General features: G+C 38.3%; 1 protein-coding gene across 1 annotated transcript; it reads right to left on the reverse strand.

The window, feature by feature from the left end:
• Positions 1-1,471: 1,471 nt before the first annotated feature.
• Positions 1,472-15,881, reverse strand: TMED7 (transmembrane p24 trafficking protein 7). Its single transcript, XM_012763726.3, has 3 exons — positions 15,406-15,881; positions 9,492-9,737; positions 1,472-6,950 (listed from the first exon to the last, which is right to left on the reverse strand). Exons 1-3 carry the CDS (start codon positions 15,595-15,597, stop codon positions 6,714-6,716), a joined length of 675 nt encoding a protein of 224 aa, XP_012619180.2. The 5' UTR covers positions 15,598-15,881; the 3' UTR covers positions 1,472-6,713.
• Between the last annotated feature and the right edge of the window lie 8,444 nt (positions 15,882-24,325).

Consider the following 24,325-nt stretch of genomic DNA (forward strand, 5'->3'; position numbering starts at 1 on the left):
TGTAGAAGATATACTAGCATATATAGAAAGTCCAAAAGAATCTACAGATAAATTACTACCATTGATTGATAAGAAAATTTAGCAAGGGTGCTGAATAGAAAAACAATTTAAGAATTATATTTCCACATAACAGAAACAAACAATGTTAAAAATTAAAGCACATCATTTATAAAAGCATCAAAAATATGAAGAAATAGAAAAGCAAGATTCATTAACAAAATATATGTTTGGAGTACTTCCATGAAGAAAATTATAAACCTTTCTCAAAAGATTTAAGGAAGACATTACAATGGAAAGATACCATTAATTCACTAGAAAATGCACTATTATAAAGAGGAACTTGTTCACAAATCAAATACAATCCCATCTGGGCTTGACCAAGCATGCTCTAAGAAAAAAGAAAGAAAAGAAAAGAAAAGAAAAGAAAGAAAAGAAAAGAAAAGAAAAGAAAAGAAAAGAAAAGAAAAGAAAAGAAAAGAAAAGAAAAGAAAAGAAAAGAAAAGAAAAGAAAAGAAAAGAAAAGAAAAGAAAAGAAAAGAAAGAAAAGAAAGAAAGACAACAAATATAATCCCAATCAAAATCCTAACAGATTTATTTTGTTTTTTGTTGAAACTTGCTGTGCTAATTCTAAAATTTGTACAAAAATGCAAAGGACTGATGAGAGCCAAAATCTTGAAGAACAAGGTATAAAAACACTTGTTTTACAAAATATTAAGATTTTAAAGCTTTAGTAATTAAGACAGTATGCTATTGGTATATGGGCAAAATAATCAATGGGATAAAACAAAGCTCAGACATAGACTCAAGTAAACATGGGTATTTAATAGATGACAGAAGTGGCACGTTCAATCAACAAAGAAAGATGACTTTTCAAGAACTGGGGGGGAAAAGGGAACCTAGTTACCTACCTCACCCCATACATAAAATTCTAGCTAAAATGGAAGACAAAACTATACATATTTTAGAACACAATACAGAAGACATTCATGACCTCAGGACAGAAAAAATATTTTTTAAACAAGACGCAAAAACACCAACAATAAAGACAAAGATTGATGCATTTCATTAGGATCAGAAAGATAAACAAGAACTAAGAGAAGACATTTGAAATAGCAATAACCAAAGGATTAGTATCCTGAACATACAGAGGAATCCTGTTAAAACCAAAAAAGTTAAACAATCCAATTTTTTTAAATGAGCAAATGATTTGAAAAAGGATATCATAAAAGAGGAAATACAAATGGTAAATAATCTGTGGAAAAAATAATTAACCTAATAGAAATGCAAATTAAGCAACAATGAGGTAGCATTAGAAGCCCAGAAGATTTTCAAAAATTTTGAAGTCCCACAATACCAAATGTGGAACCTTTCAATGCTGCTGGTGAAAGCACTGGATTGATATAATTACTTTGGAAAAGTTAGGAATTATCTAGTAAAGCTGAAGGTATACTTTGACATATACTATGATCCACCAATTCCATTCTTAGATGTATTCTCAAGAGATCATACACATGTGCAACAAGGCATATATACAAGGATGCTCAGTGGCTTTGTTCATTCTAGCAAAAAACTTGGAACAAACCAAATTCCTTCACAGAAGAGACACATTACTGTAGTATATCAATAGAATGGACTACCACACGGTAATGAAAACAGATTCTAGCCATGTGCATCACCATAGTTGACACTAGCTGTTGAGCAAAAGTCACAAAAGAATACATGCAATAGTCTATTAAGATTTAACAGGCCGGGCGCGGTGGCTCACGCCTGTAATCCTAGCACTTTGGGAGGCCGAGGTGGGCGGATCACTCAAGGTCAGGAGTTCGAAACCAGCCTGAGCGAGACCCCGTCTCTACCAAAAATAGAAAGAAATTAATTGACCAACTAAAAATATATATACAAAAAATTAGCCGGGCATGGTGGCACATGCCTGTAGTCCCAGCTACTCGGGAGGCTGAGGCAGTAGGATCGCTGAGCCCAGGAGACTGAGGTTGCTGTGAGCCAGGCTGACGCCATGGCACTCACTCTAGAGTGGGCAACAAAGTGAGACTCTGTCTCAAAAAAAAAAAAAAAAAAAAGATTTAACATACATTTTATTAAACTTTATTAATGTTCACTTCTGCCTCATTTTTTTAATAGTGTTTTTAAGGAATGCCAATATTAGTATTACTGAAAAGTGTGGTCCCATACTGTTCAGTGAACTGTTTCTTACTGGCTGATGAAGATTAAGCACATGAAGTAGGAGTAAGCATGCATAGAGAGTAAGCATTTAGGAATGCTGGTATCAAATTGACATAGCCAATACACTGAAGCATGTGATTTTGTACTTATTAATACAAAACTATCAGTTTATGATGGCTTGGAACTTTAAATACTTACAAGCAGAACACTGGTTATCTCTAATGGGGTGATTCAGGAATGTGAGCAGGAAAGGATACAGAAGAGCTTTCTAAAGTATTAGCAATATTGTATTTCTTAACCTGAGCACTAGATATATGAGTTTTATAACTTTCTCATTAATTTGTACATGTTGAATATCCTGATAGATTTCAAAATTTTTTAAAATTGTGTTATAAATAGTATAATACCGATTTCTTTAAAATATACACAAGTATCTATAAAAATAATTGAAATACGCCAAAATGAATGATGGGATTATGAATAGACTTTATTCTCTGCATCATTTTATGTTGTTATATATTTTTTAAGGTAATAGTGATCATTACCAGCACTAAATACAGATTCTGCCATACCAGTATTACTTCTAGTATAATGGATTTCAGCAAGGAATCTAATTACTGGTGATGATAAAAATAGGATAACATCCTTGTATTTTCCTCTAGAATCTGGAAACTTCTATTTCTATTATCAAATTGTAATATAATGAAATAATTATACAACTCACCATAGGTTGGGGGCCCCTATTCTTTTCTTCCTCTAGCACTTTATAAGTGTCTTGGACCCTTAAGAGATTATTCTTCTTCAATACTCCTATACCCTAGTTGCTCATATAGCTACTGTATCTCCAACTAGGTTATATTCCTGGAGGTCAGACTTTGTAATTCATTTTTGAGGCTTCTAGCAGACTGTTATGTATGTGCATGATAGACATGCAAACAATTTCATATTTGTGTTAAGTATTGTTTAAGACCCACATGAAGAACCTTAAAGCACAGTAAGAAGTTTAGCAACTAAAGATGAAAATAGAAATATTCAGTTAATAAAATCCAAGGAGACACAACCATGACTTGAACTTAGCTATGACTCCAAAGCCAAAGCACTGAACTGCTATTGATCTATAGTGAAAGCAAGATAGCTAAGCCTTCAGAGATCTAGCCTTATTGGTGTTTGTAAGGCAATAGTGGTTGAGAAAGAGGGCTCTAGAGACAGACTGCTATGATTCGTATTTGGATTCTGCTAATTACTATGTGATATAAGCAGATTTCTTAACCCTCTATGGCTCAGTTTCCTCATTGGTAAAATAGAAATAATATCCCTAGTTCATAGGATTATTGCAAAAATGAAATGTGTCAATACAAGCCAAATAATTAGCATAGCACCTAGCACAGGGTAAGCATTCAATATTAACCTATATTTACCATTATTTCCCTATATTTACTGTTATTTTCTTGTTACTTTTGGAGAATTGTGCCCAGGATCCAGAATGTCCCCTCTGACTGCATTATGAAGATGAAGAAAAATACTGACACAACTGGGTATCATACAACCTAAAATTAACTTACTTAAAAATTAAGACCTCTTTAGAGCAACCAATGGCTTAACTGCCTTTTACCAATACAAACTTTCAATAAGGAATGCAAAGAGGTTAAACATGAGGCAGTGCAGAGGTGGTACTTCTCTTCTTTAACTCTCTTTCTTGACCAGTCCTACAGATGTTTTGCTAAAATACCAAATAAATAATCACTCTCCTTACAAAACTGTCCTCCAAGCTGTAAGTTTACAAGGAACTGTGTAAAGATTTAAATCCTGACAGAAACAAATCAGTCAGTTTGTTGAAAGATTTTTTTTATTCTACAAGAAATTGATTGGTGCAATCCTGTTAGAGAAATTTTTTCTTTTCAAATGAAAAATGCTTTTGAATTATTTACATATTAATTTGTTTAATTTTTGAAAACAATAGTCATAGGGCCTGCTTTGTCCTATTTAACTATAAATGTTACACATTTACAAACTGAAACAAAAATGGATAGTACAGAGATTTAAATGAAATCTTTCAAAGAATAAAACTTTTTCAGTCCACTATATTTTCAGAGTTGATTATCATCAAGCCTGGATGAAAGTTGTGAACCACAAACCATTTGCTGCTTTAATAGAAAAAAGAATATTCAGATTATTAGCAAAGTAATATCTTAAAATGTATCTTCACACAGTTGAAATTTTAGTATAAACTTGTATATCAAGTCACTTTCCATTATTTATTCTACTTTAAAAATATATACAACTATGATGTTCAAATATGTATTCTGAGCCATTATGTCCAAACATAAATATTTGGGAAATTCAAATTGCTGCAACAAGTCACAAAAGAATTAAGGAAAAATGATGAGCTACAATTTATGTATTAGGAGGAAGAAGAAAATGTTACTTAACATTAATGTTTGAAGAGATATGTATTTTCTAATTTATATACATATATCAAGTTGAGTATAGACAGCCATCAAAATTTAACCAGTTTACATAGAAACTAGACTAAGCCCACACTATTTTCTACAATAGGTAACAGTGGTGATTTAAAAAATTTTAATGTATTTCAGTACTTTTCTCAAATATTATTTGTGGTAATAGTCTAATATCATGAAGTTTTGAGAGGTACAGATTAAATGAGTGCACTATCTATGCCAAACTTGGCAAGATCTATACCTGACTTTGTTTAATTACAGTATAAGTTATCTAACAGAATAATGTAGATGGGCAACCAAAAAAGGACATTTTACATACATTCATGTTTATCAACACCATTAACATTAGTGCTTAAAACTTTCAAATCTAAATATGAAGGGACACTTGTAAGGCTGCAGGACAACTTCAATACAAGAACCTAAATAGATAAATCTGCAAAATCTTAAACTTTACTTCTTATTGATAAATGTTGTTTTAGGATTAGCTATTTGCTCTCCAAAAATCTTAAAATTAAAGAGTTGAAAACATGTTTACTCCTTGCTACACTGTGGCATCTGAAATTAGCAAGCATGATAACAACATGAATTTGTTTGCCCTTACACGCAAGAAGTGTACATATGCATTTTAAGACAGCATAAAATTAAGAGTTAACGTCTAGTCTGTAATGGTAAGTGACTAGAATTGCTATCTAATAGGCATTCTATGGTATCACATATCAAAGTCTCTATAATATATAGACAGTCTTGTTCAGGAATCATCACCTTTCGGTAGGGAAGATAGGCATGGCAGAAACGCAGTTGCAATTTTTTTTTAAACAGAAAAGCTTTAAACATCTATACAATTTTGCATCATCCTGTATTCTATTCTAGAATTCCTGGAACAAAATCTTATTTCAATCAGCTCAATCTATACAAATTATAATAAGATACAAACACAGTCTAAACCCTGTATTAGAGAGTATATGCACTATTTAATACTCATTAAACTACAATCAATGAAGATTACCAAACAGGAAACACACAGAATTCTAAATTGTTAAATTATTTTAAGGTTGCTAACCAGAGATTACCAAAATAAAATGTGTAAGACAATAACAAAACAAAGAAACTAACTTCTCAGTGTATCACATCCAACAGGATAAAATACATGGCACTTACATGATACCAGTATTATAATTGTCAATTTAAGCTGGGAATGATGGGGCAAGAACCAGCTAATTAAAATGTTAAAATTAAACAGATAACCTTTTTTCTTTGTAAAAGCACTGAAAATGTAATGAGTGCAGCCAACTCAATTAAAGTTTTCCCATTTCATTTGCTCCCGCTGTAGTGTCTTAAATTATTCTATAACTATTCTACCTGTTATAACAGTCTGATATTTAAGGCCTATGTAAATTCTATTATGCTACTGAAACATACTGTTCTCTGTGCAGTAAGAATGCCCTGATGAAAAAATTACACAGCTGGTTATAAATCATAAAATAAACCCAAAAAACAAAAATCTGACATTTTCTAAGCTGAAAAATAAATTATACCACGATGTATCAATTAAAAATTCTATCAATATTAACTAATAATCCTATAGATTTTTTCCCCCCATAAAAAATAGGGGACTAGGGAGTGGGCTATAGTTAATCACATTTGGTTTTCTTAAAAGCAAAAATTTATTTACTATAAACAATCAAAAGGCAATTTTCTTCCTCCATAACACATGTAGACATTAAATCTAAGGTTTTAAAATATTGACTAGCTATAAGAAAAGTACTTTTAAATGGTTAAAAGGAATCAAAATACCAAAGTTTAAGTGTGTGAAGAGTAGATATAAACAACTGAGAAAAGAGTAGATCATTGGTGTTGAATATTTAACATGAATAGCCCAAAATAAGTTCCAAAATTTTTCTACCTTTACAAATAAAAAAGGTGTCCTTTCCACAGTTTGGGGATATGCATTGTACATCCCTCCCAACAAGTATATGCATAAGATTTTAAAAATGTTGTCAATATTAAGTTCTTCAGTACCTAAAATTAATTAGACAGCAATATTACAGTGGCAATGGTGTGGCAATTCTCGTGTTATGATCCAACACGAGTTGTGGTGGTTCTTTTATCTGAGAAAAAGCTTTTCAAAAGAAATACCTGCCCTATGCTAACCACCAAAAGAATGAGGGCTTCTCCGACTGACCAATAGGCCACTCTTGTATTTAGATCCTCTGCTCGGCTTCGGCCTTGAGCTTCTCTCAAACGGAAATGAGTCTGATAGTCGATGACAGACTTTAGAGCTTCATGAATTGAAACACAGGCAGATTCCATCTAAAGGGAAATATTTTCAGTTAGTATATGTTTAATACTTACTGTATATTCCATCTAGCATATTCATCTTTTCTTTCAATTTGATATCAATTCCTCATTTGACTAACATTCTACTAAACTGGCATTCATTCATTCACTCATTTACCAGTTGTCCCAGCAATGCAACCCTTTTACTCATTCCTACTAGGACAACTGGTAAGGCTAGAGATCCAATGAAATGGCTGTTTTACCCAAACTAGGATGTCACATCAATAAGGTGAAAAATGGAACACTAAGCTAACAAGAGCAGAAATACTTATCAGCTAAGGTTAGTGGCTATAGAATTTCTAGCGCAGGTTCTTCAAAGAAAAATTAGGAGGAAGAGAATGGCAGTTAAGTTCATCAATATAAGCACGTAAGTCAAAGCATTCCCATGGTGTTCCTCTATCCTCTCTATTTCTTGTAAATTGACAGTTGGAACTAAACATGATGAGATTCAGGTATAATGTTCTGGCCAAGAACATCTTGTAGTCAGTGTTGTGTACTACCTTTTTTTTTTTTTGAGACAGAGTCTCACTCTATTGCACAGGCTAGAGTTCCATGGCATCAGCCTAGCTCACAGCAACCTCAAACTCCTGGGCTCAAGCGATCCTCCTGCCTCAGCCTCCTGAGTAGCTGGGACTACAGGCATGTGCCACCATGCCCAGTTAATTTTTTCTATATATATTTTTAGTAGAGACAGGGTCTTGCTTTTGTTCAGGCTGGTCTCAAACTCCTCAGTTCAAATGATCCTCCTACCTCGGCCTTCCAGTGTGCTAGGATTACAGGCGTGAGCCACCATGCCCAGCCCAGTTGTACTTCTTATTGCATATTATCACAAGGCACATAATGTCTAGTTATCTCTCCATTAGTAAATTAGATTTAGGTGATAGCAGTTGGATCCATCATTATAAAGTTCCCTACCAGCCTTTTACCTAAAAGTTTTAGCAGTTACTGGTGATCATTGCCTACTCTAGATCTATCATTTTATTAATGGGTAAAAAAATGGTGATAGGAAAAAGTAAATGATAATTTATTCTGCATGTAACTGATAATTTTTTTCAATTTTAAAGTATGAACATAGTATCCCTACTATGTGAGAGACTTAGTAGCTTTTTGAAAGTACAGAAATACGACTAAGAAAAAATAAAAAATGATACAACATGTGATATGAATAAAGGAGGCTAAGTGGTACTAACTGCCTTATTACTATTCATTTCTTTATTTACCCACTTAGGTTTGTAGAGCAAGTCACCTTCTTATACAAGTCAAAATTCATGAAAGAATGGATACAGGTTATTTGCCCTAAAGAAAAACCATTTTACAAAGCTAAGTGCCTTTCACACAGGATCTTAAAATAAAGAAAACATTTCTAAAATTAAGAGCATTTGACTACATCTTGCTAATGTTTAAAATAGGCTTATGAATTAAGGCTCTTACACATTCTTAAAACTACCTCTATCATCACTTTGGCCAACAGACTAAATGTAACCTGGGAACACTGAAATATCATTTTAAGGTTTTAACAAGTAGGTGATAACTAATTCATTTTGATGCCTAATTGAGTATCTTTTAGATATAATCTAGGTCCATACAGATTGAGCTTCCCTTATCTAAAATATCTGGGACCAGAAGTGTTTTGAATTTCAAACGCTTTTGGATTTTGGAATATTTGCATATACATAATGAGATATCTCAGGGATTGCACCCAAGTGTAAACATGAATTTACTTATATGTCATATACACCTTATACACAGCCTGCAGGTAATTATATACAATATTTTTAATAATTTTGTGCATGAAACAAAGTTTGTGTACATGAGGTCAAGTGTGTAATTTTCTACTAGTTGTGAGTTTGAAAAAGTTTTGGGTTTTGGAGTATTTCAGATTTTCAGAATAGGGAGGCTCAATCTGAGCAGTATGTGTTCACTGGCTTTAAATTTTTTACACTCTCTTACTCATTTTATTTCTTCAAAATAAAATTCAATTTAGCTTTTGTAACTATTTTTGTTAGGTGACTTACCATTACTCTTCAACATTTTACCTAAAGATACAGCAAAAGTTATTGTAACAGCAGCTTGAGTAACACTAAGTAAGAGTATAAAGACTATTATGTGGATATATTTATACATTAATTAAGGCATCATTTTACTTCCAGTTACACTAGCCTACTAAAGTATGGTAGCAACAATCCTTCATGGATTACAGAAAATGCTTCAGAATGCTGGAGCACTGCTTGGCCTTCCTAAATTTCCTTTACTATGATGTTTCTACCTTAGTGATCTTCCTCCTATTTTAATGTTTATTTCCTTTACACTTAAAAGTTCATAAAACTTTTTAACATTGGCTTTCACTATGAGTCTGAAGTTGTCTGTGAAATGCCTAATCTATAAGAATTAAGATAGGTTTTAAAGATTGTGTTAGTCTCAAAATTCTATGTTTATCCATGAGTGCATGATATTAACTATGCTTTTTTCCTCCCTTTAAATATACCAACATTATATTGCTAATTTTTTGTTTACCTGGGTAAGAGCACTGACTCGGTTCTCACTAGGAAACAAAGGTGGGTCTTCTCCAACTTGAAAATCAAAATATACAGTTTTATGTGTGAAAGTAGAAAATTCATTGCTGAAGCAAAATTTGTATGTCCCATTTCTGGAGGCTGTGAAGGTAAAACTATCATACTGCTTCTTCATCTCTTTGTATAACACTTTACCATCAGGATCTTCTAATCGACAATCTACATCATAGTGACCACCAGTAATCACCTGTAAGAAATTTAAAAAAACAGAAAACATCATTACAACTAACAAGTTTGAAAAATTAACCAGGTTTCCTACTAAAATGGCAATAAGGTTATGCGCAAAGAACTTTTCCTTTAACAGACAATTTTACATTTTTTAAATTTTTACCAGTGGATGGAACTTGGGAGGCAGATTTCAGTTTAACTAAACTTTACAGAACCTGAACAAGTTTCCTCATGACAGGAAAGAGAGAACAATTTACTTCAAACTAGCCAGACAACTGTGCTAGTTAACACAGGTCTATTATATCACTGAATTTTTCCAACAACCCTACAAGATTTCCAAATCTCCTACAAGAGATTTTTTTCTTTTCATTTGATAGTATAAGAAACTGGTGTTAAAGTAACCTACTCAAGATTACTCATCTAATAAGTGGGAGAGGCAGAACTTGAACTCCAAAGTCATAGTCTTAACCCTTAAGTTTACTACCATGTAAAATTTTGTCCAAAAATTTTCTCACCCAGTTTCCTATTTAGCAAGCATCATCCAACCACACACAGTGGAAAGAGCAAATCACAGCCTCAGGCACTTGTGAAGAGCCGGCCCCACAGATCATTCATTAAGGAAATTTCTTGCTAACCTCCCATAAGCAAGGACATGGAAATTCTACCTATGTCTAGCTCCTAAAACTAAAGCCTATTGGATTCCACACTAATAAGGAATTACAAGTAACAGAACTGGAGACAAGACAGGATCAGAATCAGACATTCTTCACCTACCCAGGGACATCTACATAACTGATACTTCCTTTATTTCTCATTTTATGTAAAATATAGATTTCTTGGGCCTCACAAGAATGTAGCCGCCACCTCCTCTCCCCTCTGCCTTTTACCTTCTCTCTGTATGCCTTTAAAATGCTGAAGGTTCTAACCTCCCCTTCACCCTTCAGAAAAAAAGCCACAGCTTGTCTGTGATTTGTGTTTTTCCCAGGTGCATCCCCCAAATCTTGGCCTAATAAACCTCTAGTGATTCAGGTTTTTGCCTCAGTCATTTATTTGGGTTCATAGTAGTAAAGAAGTATGATAGGTCAATCCTTTGCATAACAGGCCATGCATACTTCTCTCATAGAACTTAGGCTCATTTTACTGCCACATGACAAATGGTTGTGTTTAAGTTCTATTATAGTCAGTGATATGAAATTTGATACACATTTTGTTTTGAAATGCATTATGAAGTGAGTAATGTATTCTACATAATGATACATTCTATATAATGATACATTACTCCTTGTTTCCAGGAGTAACACAACAGTTTAAACAAAATATTGTTTAAACACTTGGGATTAAAGCAAAAATAAAACAGAGCTACATAAAGACAAGTTTGTTTAGCAGTTCATCTGGAAAGCTTGCACTTAAAGGCAAGCATATTGAAAGGTAGGTCACATGAGTCAGAAGAGAACTATAGGGCTATTTTCAAGGGCTTATTTTTAAGCAATCAGTTACAACTTGGGCCATCTGAGTTGTTCAAATAGAGAAGGGAGAGATTTTTCCTGAATAACTGGACAAGCATTATAAGAGACAAAAGGAGGGAAAATTAAAGTGGAAGGCCTCTTTACATGAGAAAGAAATGAGTAGGAAGAAAGAGGAGGAGGAGACAGGAGAAGAAACACAGACTGATGGTATCCATTTGAGAAAGAGAAGATAAGTAAGAAACATTAGGTTTGAGGGTTCCCAATCATCACGAGATTGGGTGGCACAAGCTTCTTATTTTCAAGTTTGAACCTTCTTGGTTAGCATACTGACATTCTAGATCAGTAGAACAGAGAGATCAAACTTTGGACTTCAAAGAAAGACCTGTGACTTTTGAGACCTTTTGTTACTTGACAGAGATGACAACCAAATGAACTATGTTACAAGATCATTTTGGCAATTAAATGGAATATAGTTATGTCCTTAGGAAACTGTAAAAATATGCAAACATTAACATGCAGATAAAATGTTATGACATAAAAGTGTCTTATCAGTTGGGCATTTACCACCACTCCACTCCTGCTGAAAAGTCAACCACCTTTTCTTCAAGCGAAAATAACTTAATTTTTACATATCCAATTATTCATATTTGACCATTGTACTCTGAATAATCAAACACATACAAACTGAACAGGACCAGAGCTGATCATTATCCCATTTCACTTCCATTTAATTTTAAAACAGGTGATCTCACTTCAGTTACCAGTACCCCTTTAAATCTGTCTGTTCATCTATGATTGAAACTGGATAGTCCCAAACTAAGTGTCACAGAAATCTCTCAATCTTCTTGCCTCTCTCAAATTCATCCCATTCCTAATGCAAAATCCAGACAAGACTACTGCCACAACTTCCTAAAAGATCTTCTCACAGCCCAATCTCTTCTCCCTCTAACCCAGGGTTTTCAACCTCTGTATTATTCCCATTTTGAGGTGGATAATTCTTTGTTGTAGGGGTCTGTGTTGTCTTGTGCACTGTAGCATATTTAGCAGCATCTCTGGTCTCTACCCACCAGATGTGAGTAGCAGTCCTCCTCCAAACCTAATGCCAAATGTTTCCTGGGGTGGGGACAACCTCCCCATCTCTCCTCATCCCCTCATTGAGCACACATTTAAAACCTTTTGATAATTACCTGTGGCCTACAGAAAAATCCAAATCTGTTAATGATGGCATACTCATCCCCAGTACTTTCTCCAGGTAGCCTCACGCCTCTTTTATTGATATCCTTGCTCATTCCATGCTCCTAAAATACCAGACCACCAAAAGTCCTCTGAACAAGTCTTTGCTTTAAATCTGTACTAACAGTGGCAGTTCAACAGGGTTTGTGTGCTAAAGAAAAATCACAGGGGCCAAAATGACAAAGCTTACAAATCTAGTTTACTACAGGAAAAGAGTACTATATAAAACATCACAGCTGAAGGCTGTCTCACAGCAAGAGGTTTAGAGAGGTCAGGTATGGGTTCCTTTGTTCCCCCTCTGTGAGATCTGTGGCCAGACACATACTCTCTCTCAGATCTGGAACTGCCCAAATGTGCAAAGAAAACACCTTGGAAGCAGGGAACCCAAAATAGAGTCTTCGCTGGGTTTTTTAATATGTTGCTGGTCACATATAGGCACATTCCTGCTATATGCCCAGTCTCAACAGCAGAGCCTGTGTGTGTGTGTGTGTATGTGTTGGGGGAGGGGGGAGGGTGTTTCACTGACACCAGGTACAAATCATTAATCTTGCTGTTATCAATAAATAATGTTGACAAACTGGTACAAACCACCCCAAAGCCACTCGACCTACAGTCACAAAGCAAAACTATTATTATTACATAGTGTATTTCAGCGTCATGCACAAACTTTAACAAAAGAGGCAAGGCTAATTTTAGGCCTCCTGGAACTCTTACAAATGTATCTGCCTAGGGTGCCCTTTCCTCCCTACTCTGCCACCTTGTAGAGCATCTCCTATTTATCTTTCCATTCTCAGCTCTAACATCGGCTCTTTAGCTAATTTCCTGATGATCCTTCTGTCCTTTCTAGTGTGTACTTCTATTGTTGCATTTAACATTATATGACTATATGTGTCTATGTAAGTTCTCTGAGGTCAAAGTCAGTCTTATTTATCTTTGGAAGGTAGTATAATAAAGTAGTTCAGAATTTAACTTGGGACTGCATACTGATTGTGCTACTTCTGAGTTTTATATTTGGGTTTTAACCTTTCTAAGCCCCAGTTTCATCAGTAAAAAAGAAATAAGAACTATATTAATTTCATACCGAGCTTTCCTGAGAATTACATTGTCTACACACAATAGACGGTAATTTTTAGCCATTATAGTAGTATCCTTAGCACCAATCACCAAGTTTGCACATATAAAACCCCAAGATGTTTATTAAATTCGAACAAAGAAAATTTTGGCTTATACTTGTATTACAGTTCTTGCTATCTTCTTTTCTGTCCCTTGGTCCTAATCCATGAAGTTAAGCAAGCCTAAGGGCCATCCTTAGCCTCCCCTCCCTCACCCATTACAGCCAAATCATCACCAAGTCCTGCTGATTTTTACCTAGTACATTTTCTCCAATCCTTTCACTTTTCTCCTCCCCATGACTACCACCCTAGTCTAAGCCACTATTATTTATTGCCTAGACCACCTCGATAGTCTCCTAATCAGCCTTCCACACCCACTCTGTAACACCTTACCACACCTTCTCTATTATCCATGCAGCTACCAGGAATATTCTCGTCATGTCACTGAATTACATACATAAGTCTGATGGCTTCCCACATTGTTAGGAAAAACTAAAATCCTCAAAATGGTCTAGAAAGCACTACATGGCCTGGCCCCTGCTAATAGCCTGTCCTCTGGCTCCTTATTCTCAGCCATACTGGACCTGTGTCCCTCAAATTCCCAGTGTTCACTCCTACCAAGGGCTAGTTCCTCTCCTTCCTTCCTAAAGTATTTACAATTCATCCTTTAAAGTTCATCTTAAAAGCACTTTCTAAAGGAAGCCTTCATGGATATCAAAGACCAGGTCACATATCCCTTACTTACCACTCTTAAAGCAGTTTTGATGAATGAACAGGTACTATTAAGAAGAACAGGGCCCCACGTGGTGGCTCACGCCTGTAATCCTAGCACTCTGGGAGGCCGAGGCAGGCATATCTCTAGAGGTCAGGAGTTCGAGACCAGCCTGAGCAAGAGCGTGACCCTGTCTCTACTAAAATAGAAACAAATTAATTGACCAACTAAAAATATATAGAAAAAAATTAGCCGGGCATGGTGGCACATGCCTGTAGTCCCAGCTACTTGGGGGGCTGAGGCAGAAGGATCGCTTGAGCCCATGAGTTTGAGGTTGCTGTAAGCTAGGCTGACGCCATGGCACTCTAGCCCCGGCAACAGAGTGAGATTCTGTCTCAAAAAAAAAAGAAAAGAAAAAAGAATAGGATGAGAAGGGAATCAAGAATGATGGCAGCGACCCTGTTTTGATCATTTCTGTATCACCAGCACCTACTACTCAATAGCTGCTCAAATGTTAAATATGCCTACCAACAAAAATTGAAACACAGTAAAGACTGTTCTAACCAACTGAAGAAACCACATTCTGTTCAAGTTTCTCTTTTATATACTTCCAAAGCTCAAAAGGGGCCTCTCATTTATCACAGCAATTCTTTACATAACACCTTTGGCAAATGGTTGTTCAGCTTGTAATGGAGCTCTTCCAATGACAGAAACCGCATTAACCAATAACCCTAATATTGGAAAAACCGAAAAGCAATGAAGTTAGATATTGGCAGCACTTCAAATCCAATTAAATTGGAAGTGTGGGTTACACAGTGGGGGGGTTGACACTAGATACTATAAAGCAGTACTAATTTTTTTTAAGGGAAACTTTTAAAGAAGAAAGTTCAAAGGCCTTAAAAATGAAGGACATTAGAGAATGGGAAAAAAAGTCACAGGTGGAGGAAACATTTCTGGAATTCATATATTTTAACATGAAGACGGTCTTAAACGTCTCTCGCCCAAGGTTTACAAGAGGAAAGCCAAGTGTCAGGCATCAGCTACCTACAAGTAATTAGCCAAAGGTCAGAGAAACACGGACGGGAGGGAGGCTCCCCCAGCAAGTTACAGCCCCAAACCCAGAGCCGCGAGCTGGGGCCCAAGGACTGCCAGGGAGGCCCATACCTGGAACTCGAGGGTGCACTTGGTGCCCTGAGCGATGTCCTCGTAGAAGCACTGCTTGGCGTTGTCTGGCAGCTCGAAGGTGATCTCAGAGGCGCCGCCTGGCCCTGGCACCAGCAGCAGCAACGCGAGCAGCCTGCAGCCCCAACGGCCCGCGGCGGCCGCCCAGCGCTGCGCGGACCCCGGCCGCGGCATCCTGAGACAGCGGCGGCGGCCTCGGCCTCAAGGGAGCTACGAGGAGACGCCGCGTCAGGTCTGCGCGGACTCAGCGCGCGCCACAGGCCTCAGCCCGGGCCGCTCCGCGAAAACGCTCGGCACAGCAGCTCCGAGACTCGGAGAGATTCGGAATGAGGGCGAGCCGCCGGGTTCGGGTTCGGGGCGCTGAGGAGCTGGGTAGCTACGGGACGGGACCACTAAGCAGAGAAGCAGGAAAGGCCTCAGTTGGTCGGAAGTGGGGGTGAGTGCCTGACGGGAAGGGGCGGGGCTTGAGGTACCTGCTCCAGCGACCCGGATGTATCGTCCTCCAGGGAGAGTAGGGAGAGGCGTTGGAGTGCTTACGTGGAAGCCCGCGAGGCGCCGTCTCTGCTAGCGTCACAGCTTGGGACGAGGGGCGGGGCCAGCTCAGTGGGCGGGGCGGGGCTAGGGGAGGGGGCGTGGCCGCCACAGAGAGAGCGACGCTCTTCGAGAGCTCAGGTTTGCTTCGTTGGCTTTTGAGTTCGTGGAAGCTGAGCTCTGGGGGGAGCGTTGAGGGAGTGATGAAGGGCTCATTTTGCCCTAGGGTGCTAATCGGTGGTTGAGCGCTTTGTAATTTGCAGTTTTCTCATAAACAGTAAATATTTAGGGGAAGCAGCTGGGTAAAGGGCGCGAATTCTGAGAGCAGACTGCTTACCGGCGGTGTGACGTTGGGCCGGTTGCTCAAACTCTCTACCCCAGTCTTTGCAGCTGTAAAATGAAGATGGTAATAATACCTACGCTAGAGAATTAGTACAAGGTTTCAGTATTTGGAAAAAGCACCTAGAAGAGTGATTGACGCGTAGTAAGCACTAGATAAGCTTTTTCCTTTTCTTTTTTCTGTGCTTTCTTCTTCGTCGGCTTTGTTTGTTTGTTTAAGAGACGAGGTCTCCCTCTGTCCCCAGGCTGAAGTGCAGGGACGAAGTCATAGCTCTGCAGCCGCAAGCTCCTGGCTTCTAGCGATCGTAGGACCTCAGCTTTCCTAATAGCTGGGACTAGAGGCAGGCGCAAGCCACGGGCCTTCTAGATAAGCTTTTGTTAAATAAAAATAAGATATCTATTGAGCATTCCTTATCATCAAGCACCGTGCTAAGCACGTTACATATATTATGCCATTCCATCCTTCAAGCAACCTTATAAAGTAGGTATTATTATGCCTACTTTACTAATGAGAAAATTGAGAATAAAAAATCGAGTAACTTGCTTATGATCACACCATTGGTTTGTGTTGGAGTGCTTAAAAAATAGCAGGTAATATTAATAATAGAGGCTAACAGATGGTGTTTCTTATAGTGCATTATACATTTTCTCATGCATATAAACACGAATTAGATATTCCTTTTTTTTTTTTTTTAATAAATGACCCCAGTGAGGCTTCAATCAACAGAGAGTGAGTAGAGGGTTTTATGGGAAGGAAGGAAATAGAGGCAGATAGGAAGGAGCCAGACAAGAACAGGGAAGTGAGAAGGTGTGGGTGGTGGTGTATGGTTGGTGGGTATGGAGGGATGGAGACGGGGTCTGCTCCCCCAGTCCTCAGTGGCCTGGAGCAGCCAGAGCCTCCTCAGTGGGGAAAAGGAATGAAGAAGACCTGAAGTCAAGGTCCTTAGATGCTGGGAGGAGATTTGGGGGAGATTGAACCTTCCTGAGACGTGGGCAAGAAACAGAAGCATTACTTGTGTTGGCGAGTGGACGGAAGACTGAATTTGAAAGCAGAAAAATACACGGGTTCTATTTACCAACTCTAGCGTGGACAAGTAACATTGTTCTTTTAAACAAACCTCAGTTTCTTCATACATAAAATGACAATACAAAAAGGCAAAAAAGAAAGAATGGACAAGACTAAAATCACAATGCAATACATTACACACCATCAGATAGACAAAATTTTCTAAGTGTAACAATAACAGATTGGTGTGCATATAGAGCAACAAAATCTCTTATACAGTGCTAGTGGAAATGTAAATTGGTACAACCACTTTGGAAAACAATGCACCATTATCAATAAAGTAGACTATATAGAGAGATACAGTGGGAGTGCACACACACATATGTACATTTTACAAAATTCCACTTTATGTATAGAGTATATACTTTAGAGCAGTGGTTCTCAAGGTGTTGCTCGAAGGTCTCCTGGGAGCCTCTGCAACCCTTTCAGAGGGTCTGTAATTATCTGTTTGAGGCTGGATTTTTATCATATATTTCAACCAAAACAACATATCATAACAGATTGAGTGTAAAAGGAAATTTAGTTCCCAGCTTCTTCTATGACTCTAAATAGGAAAGAGATTTATAAAAACAATGTCATTCTTCTCACTAAATTTTTATTCAAAAGGTGTAGTTATTTTTTTATTAAAAGATGTGCTATTTTTGTGAACATGTGCAATGGGTTGAATTCTATACCCTACAAGCATGTCCAAGTCCTAATCCCCATCCCTGTGAATAGGACTTTATTTGGAAACAGTGTTTTTGCAGATGTAATTAAATTAAGGACCTCATGACTGGTGTTCTTATAAGAGAAAGGAGAGGGAGATTTGAGACACACACAGAGACACAGAGAAGAATGGGGAGGATGCCATGTGAAGACATGGCACAGATTGGAGTGATATGTCTGCAGGTCAAGGAACACTAAAGATTGCTCATAGCTACCAGGAGCTAGGAGAGGACTTGGAACCTCTTCAGAAGGAACCAACCCTGCCAACAACTTAATTTCAGACTTCTGGACTCCACAACTATAAGAGAATTAATTTATGTTGTTTTAAGCCACCAAATTTATGGTAATTTGTTATGGGATCTTCAGGAAGTTAATGCAATATGTAATGGATTTATTGTTGTTTTAAATGAATTATCAGTAAATACTTTTGAATGTCTCAGATCTCAATTTTTTATTTGAAATTTTTTAAAATTTTACATTTTAATTTCTAAGATTATGAGGCCAAAAAACAAAATGTGAAAGTCACTGCTTTAGAGAAATTCATGCACAGCTATACCAGCATATATATATACAAGAATACTTAAAGCCAAAGCCTAGTAATAGTCCCAACTGGAAATACCCTAAATATCCATAAATGTGGGTATATTCGTGAAACAGGACATATAGCAATGAAAATGAACAGATCATAGCTATGCAGGATGATGAAGGGGAATCTTAACAAATATTATGCAAAGTAAGCTAGGCAAAAAAGAAATCATACAGAATATAAAGGCCGACAACAATCAAAATTAAACAATCCCAGTTTCCCTAATATATGGTGCAAAAAAAGCAAAGGAATGATTGACTATCTCTACAGTCAGGGGAGTGAGTAAGGATGGGGTAATAAGTGAGAAGCAACAGAGGGGGCGTGGGACGTGGGGGCCATTTTTGGTGCTGGTGATACTCTTCTTCTTGACCTAGCTGGTGGTTACATGTATGTTTGCTTTGTAATTATTCATTGTACTTTTCTGCATGTATGTTATATTTCACAACAAAAGAAGGAAACATTAATACACTGGATGCATCAGTTAGCCATTATTATGAGAAAAAAACATCAAAACTTGTGGTTTAAAACACTCTGCATTTATAGTTTACTGCATGGTAGACTCTGGGTCAGCTAAGTGGATCTGGTCTCAGCTGGGCTCAGTCATTCTCGGCTGTCAGCTAGGAGTGGGACATGTAGCTTTGCTGATTTTGGCTGGACTCATTCGTATTTTGGCAGGAAAACTGGCTATAGGTTGGTCTAGGATGACCTTGGCTGGGACAAGTGGACTCTCCTTCATGTTGGAATTTCTCATCATCCAACAAGCTAGCCCAGGGTGTTCACATGGGGATTCCAGGGGTTCAGGAGAAAGAATGTGCAAGGCCTATTGAGGCCCAGGCTCAGAACTGGCCCTCCCACTTCTGCCTCATTCTATTAGTAAAAAGTCACAAGGCCGGGGCAGATTCAAGGGATGAAGAGGTGTTGCAAAAACACTCTGCCAATCAGGGTTCCATTAGAGAAGCACAATCACTAGAAGTCTAAACAGATAAACAAACATGCACATAGATATAGCATGTTTATGTATACATATACAGCTGATTAAACAGTCAGTGGGAGGTGTTGCTTCTGTGTGTGATGCTGGAGACTGGAGCCTGCTGATAATGGATAAAAATCGATAAGGAAAGATGGAAGTTAAGTAGAAAAAGGGGAAACTGAAGCCTGTAAGATGGGCCACACTCACAGTTTTTCACTGGCTCCAAGCCCCCAACTTTGATGGTGAATAAACTGCAGGAAACACTGACTTTCTTCTTTAGGGGGCTAAACATGTGCCTGGCCTGGGAGTCAGAGAACCTTCAGGCACAAAAGGGAGTATCAATACTGTTTCATCACTTGCATCTTTCAAAATGTCTCTTGCGGCCCGCTAACCTCCAACTATGCAGGGAACAGAATTCTAGGAAACAGCAGTTCTGGCTTAGCTGATGTAATACAATACAAATCCACCACAGAACACTTTGCAAAAGTGAGTGTGGGGTGAGAGAAGAATTCATTCATTTTTGCACTCAGTCCACTTCCTGGATAAAGACAGAAAATGAATAAAACAAGATTCTTGCCCTTGTAAGGATCATGACCTAGAAAATATGAATTAAATTTTGTTCCAGATTTTTAGTTTATCTTTTCTTCATTTGCCAGGATTACTATAAGGATGAGAAAAGCATATATGTAAGCAAGCTTTATAAAATACACAAATTAATGTAATCTTTATGTCAGGTATACACCTAGAGACTACAAAGTATTACAAGGAGCCATGATTTATTCCGTTTACAGTGAAAACACAGCAATGGGAATTTTGACCCAGATCTCAACTTTGAGCCTAGATTTTCTCATACCCCCTACTAATAGGTACGCTTGGAAAAATTACCCAAACTTTCTAATACCCAGTTTATTCATCCACAGAATGGGAATAATTATAGGGGGCTGAAAAGATTGAATGAGACAATTAGAAAATATCTGTACAGTACATAACACAGTGCTTGAAATGCAACAGGGACTGTGTATATAATTCTCCTTCAAAAGGCTGCTATTAAAAAAAAACTATCTTTCATATTACTCCTATAGATATGAGGTCTCTTCTTATTTCTATATATCAGAATATTAGAGCAAATTAAATAACCAAATTATAACATATATATAGGATCAGGGAAGTTTCAAAAGACAAGGTTTAGGAGGAGGAGAGGAACATAGCCACGACCTCTTTGGTGTGCACAGCAGATAGAAATAAGGAAAATTCTGGGATAAAGCATTTTACACCCAGAGATGGAGATCCCCAATTTAGGAAGCACCTCACATAAAGGAGTGGGGACTAGAAGTGTCAACATCTTCACTATTATACCTAGGGCCTAAATTCCTCATTATCTCTGCAAAGTAAAATCAAATTTTAAGGCTCACCCCCCACTAGCTGACTGATGGAGCCCCTCATAGCCAAAGGAATATCCTAAAATTAAATTGTCTGCCAGGAGGAGGGAGGTCAGACATGCCTTATGCCCCCCTCCCTTCTTGGAGATGTCCTTTGTAACTCATGAACAGGCCTCAGGGTATGCAAGACAAACCTACAAGTCTTCAATCTACACAACAAATCTATTCCTGATGGCTTGTCTCTAGTAAACAGCTCCTTATGTTAAAATATTCCAAGCCTTTAGACAAAGCTTCATGTCTTTAACCAATTACACGCTGAAGAATCTTTAAACCCACCTATAACCTGTAATCCCCTCCCACTCTTCGAGATGTCCCGTCTTTTGGGGACACGTATGCCTCCCACATATTGATTTATGACTTTACCTGTAACCCCTGTCTCCCTGAAATGTATGAAACCAAAATGTAACCCAGCCACATTGAGTCCACTTGCTCAAGGCCTCTTGGGAGTGGCTCCGGGTCATGGTCCTCAAATTTGGCTCAGAATAAATCTCTTTAAAATTATTTTACAGAGTTTGCCTTTTTTCCGTTGACATCTCAATCTGAGATATTCCTGAAAACACACTGGGCAACAATTTTTGGAAGAGTTAGCCTATATTCTATTTCCTATTCTTTAAATAGAAAAAACAATTATGTATTCCATATCCATACAAAAAAAATCAAACCAATTGTCCTGAATATCACTAACATTACTCTTCAATTGCTATTGTAATTAATCAGGTGTATCTGCATAATGCAGTCATTTCAGTCAATGATGGACAGAATGTATGATGCCAGTCCCATAAGATTGTAATACCATATTTTTACTGTGCCTTTTGTAAGTTTAGATATATAAATACTTACAATTGTATTACAATTGCCTAGTAACATGCTGTACAGGTTTGTAGCCTAGGAGCAATTGGCTGTACCATATAGCCTATGTGTATAGTAGGCTATACCAAATAAGTCTATATAAGTATACTCTTTGATATTCACATGATTACGAAATTGCCTAAGGACACATTTCTCAAAATGTATCCTCATTGTTAAGTGATACATGACTGAATGAGCATTTAAAGCACAAATTCCCGATTAATCAACACTTACTGAGCTCATCAATGGTATGTTTGTATGCAGCACACTCAAGACTACTCTATAGTAGCAGATATGAATTATGTTTTCCTTCTACACTGCAAATAACATGCACTGTACGGTAAATAAACAAGGACACACTATGTTAAAGATACATCAAACAAAGTATCATCAAAGATACATCAAGTGTATCAAACATACACTTAGCAAAATAAAACTTAATAAAACAAGGCAATTAAGAATGAGTTACACATTGTCAAAAATGGCGGACTAGGGATGACCTCCTGGCTCTCTGCTCATGGAGTGGGAGGTGAAGAAGGCGGCCTGAATCACTCGAGTGGGTAGTTCTCCCACAGGATCAGCTTCACAGAACTGCAGGGAAGCTTCGAGAAACACCAGTGCCAGGAAAAGGAGGAAAGTGACTCAGTGGATTTGCTGTGAAGTTCCGAGAATCTGAGTAGTACAACGGGGATTGGAGTGTAAGCTGGCCGTGCTCAGCGGCCAGCCAAACGGCTGTGTGATCCATCGCACAGGGGGACGACTTCTCCTTCACCGACCTCCACACCCACACAAGCAGGGAAGTGCCTGAAGACAGCGTGAAGAGGTAACACAGACAGGCAGGCAGGTTGGAGAGGAGGCAGGAGCGGAAAGTAATTTGAAATCTCCAAGTGTAAGGTCACCTTTGCTGGGAGATCTATAAACACCAGCGGCTTATGCCTCACTTGTGAAGGGACAGAAAGAGAGACAGATTGCTCATTTGACTGAGTTGTCCAGTGGACTCGGGTGACCCAAGCGCTGCGAGGGAGGGAGTGGAAGAGGAGGTGAGCGCCATCCTCCGAGGACCCTCCCCAGGGGTCTCCAGCAGTCCAAGCTCCGCTGGTGACTCATGGAAAAGGGATAATTTTCACCCCTCAGGAAAGCTTCTCAGTGGTCCCTGGCAACTCAAGCACAGCTGGTGAGGGAGCGGAAGAGGGAAGGAGCTTGCTCCTTGGTAAAGCCTCCTGGCAGATCCCTGTGTCTCAAGTCCCACCAGGGAGGGGAGGGAAGAGGGAGAGAGATTGCTCCCCAGGTGGTGTCCCCCATCAGGCAGTTCCCCATTCCACCCGACTGCTTCTGCTTTGCTCCTAACGAATAGAACCTGCCCTAACAGGGTGGAAATAGGAAAGAGAGCAATCTTCCAACTCTCACGTGGGACAACTATACCCCCAGCATGTTCTGGGGTTTTGAGATAGGTGCTTCTCTCCAAAACTACAGACTCCATCCCCGGGCGGAGTAGTGAAACAAACCATTATTCAAGCGGAAACCAGAGGCTGGACTTCTATCTCCTATTGCTTAGTATGCATTGCTGGCCTGTTTTTCACCAAAGGCCCAGACCCCTCCCCTGAAAGGGTTTAGTAACGGCCTCTCTAGACCGATACCCAAGCTGAGACATGAACCCATATCCTAGAGGCGACCTGGAAGGCAGGGTCTTCAGCCAAAGGATCAGCTCCCAGCCCTGGAACCATGCAGTAGTGAGGGAGTCTGCTGTTAGGGTTAAGGCCCGTCTGGGTTGCAGAAGGTCCTCATCTGCAACCAGGCCACTAGTATTCCATAGGGTAGGGCCTGCCCCCTCATATGCAGGAGCAGAGTTGCCAGGCAGGTCGCTCTGTTCTGTGTCCATCAACGCCCTTGGGAAAGGCCTCTTCAACAGCCCTGAGCCTTTTTTTTTTTTTTTTTCTTTTTTTTTTTTCCCATAATAAGCAGAGTTGTAAGCCCTGAGCCTTTTACTTCACACCATCCAGATAAATTCCATCCTTGGAGGAGTGGAGTAAAAAGAGTTGATGCCCTACTACAGCGAGTTAGTTTGGATCATCTGTTAAAAGCAGAATACAAGGGCTTATCCTTGGTATCCAGGTAGTTGCCAAATTACAGACTTGTGTTCTGAGAAGGAGAATCTCAACAAGAATCCCTAACAATTGCACCAAAAGACACTGTCCACCAGGAGCTGCCACACAGATGCAGCAAATGATCTCTGAATAACTTTTAAGCAACCCCCCTCTAGCCACAGATCAAGCAACCTCTGAAGTATAATCTCTTTTTTTTTATGCTAAGTATTTTATTGTATGTAGCCACCAGTGTATATAAAACAATTACCCTTGTGAAATAGAAGTTCATGAAAATTCAGAGAGGTAGATGTTAAGTACTGACAAAAGTAGAAG

Source organism: Microcebus murinus, chromosome 11 (genome assembly GCF_040939455.1).
Source record: "Microcebus murinus isolate Inina chromosome 11, M.murinus_Inina_mat1.0, whole genome shotgun sequence".
NCBI lineage: Eukaryota > Metazoa > Chordata > Mammalia > Primates > Cheirogaleidae > Microcebus > Microcebus murinus.

Excerpts from the sequence above, each read along its gene's own strand:
- TMED7 (XM_012763726.3), bottom strand. The coding sequence starts at position 15,597 with ATGCCGCGGCCGGGGTCCGCGCAGCGCTGGGCGGCCGCCGCGGGCCGT. Across the intron at positions 9,738-15,405 it reads AGTGCACCCTCGAGTTCCAG|GTGATTACTGGTGGTCACTA; the intron begins GTATGGGCCTCC and ends AATTTCTTACAG. Across the intron at positions 6,951-9,491 it reads GAGTCAGTGCTCTTACCCAG|ATGGAATCTGCCTGTGTTTC; the intron begins GTAAACAAAAAA and ends ATTTCCCTTTAG.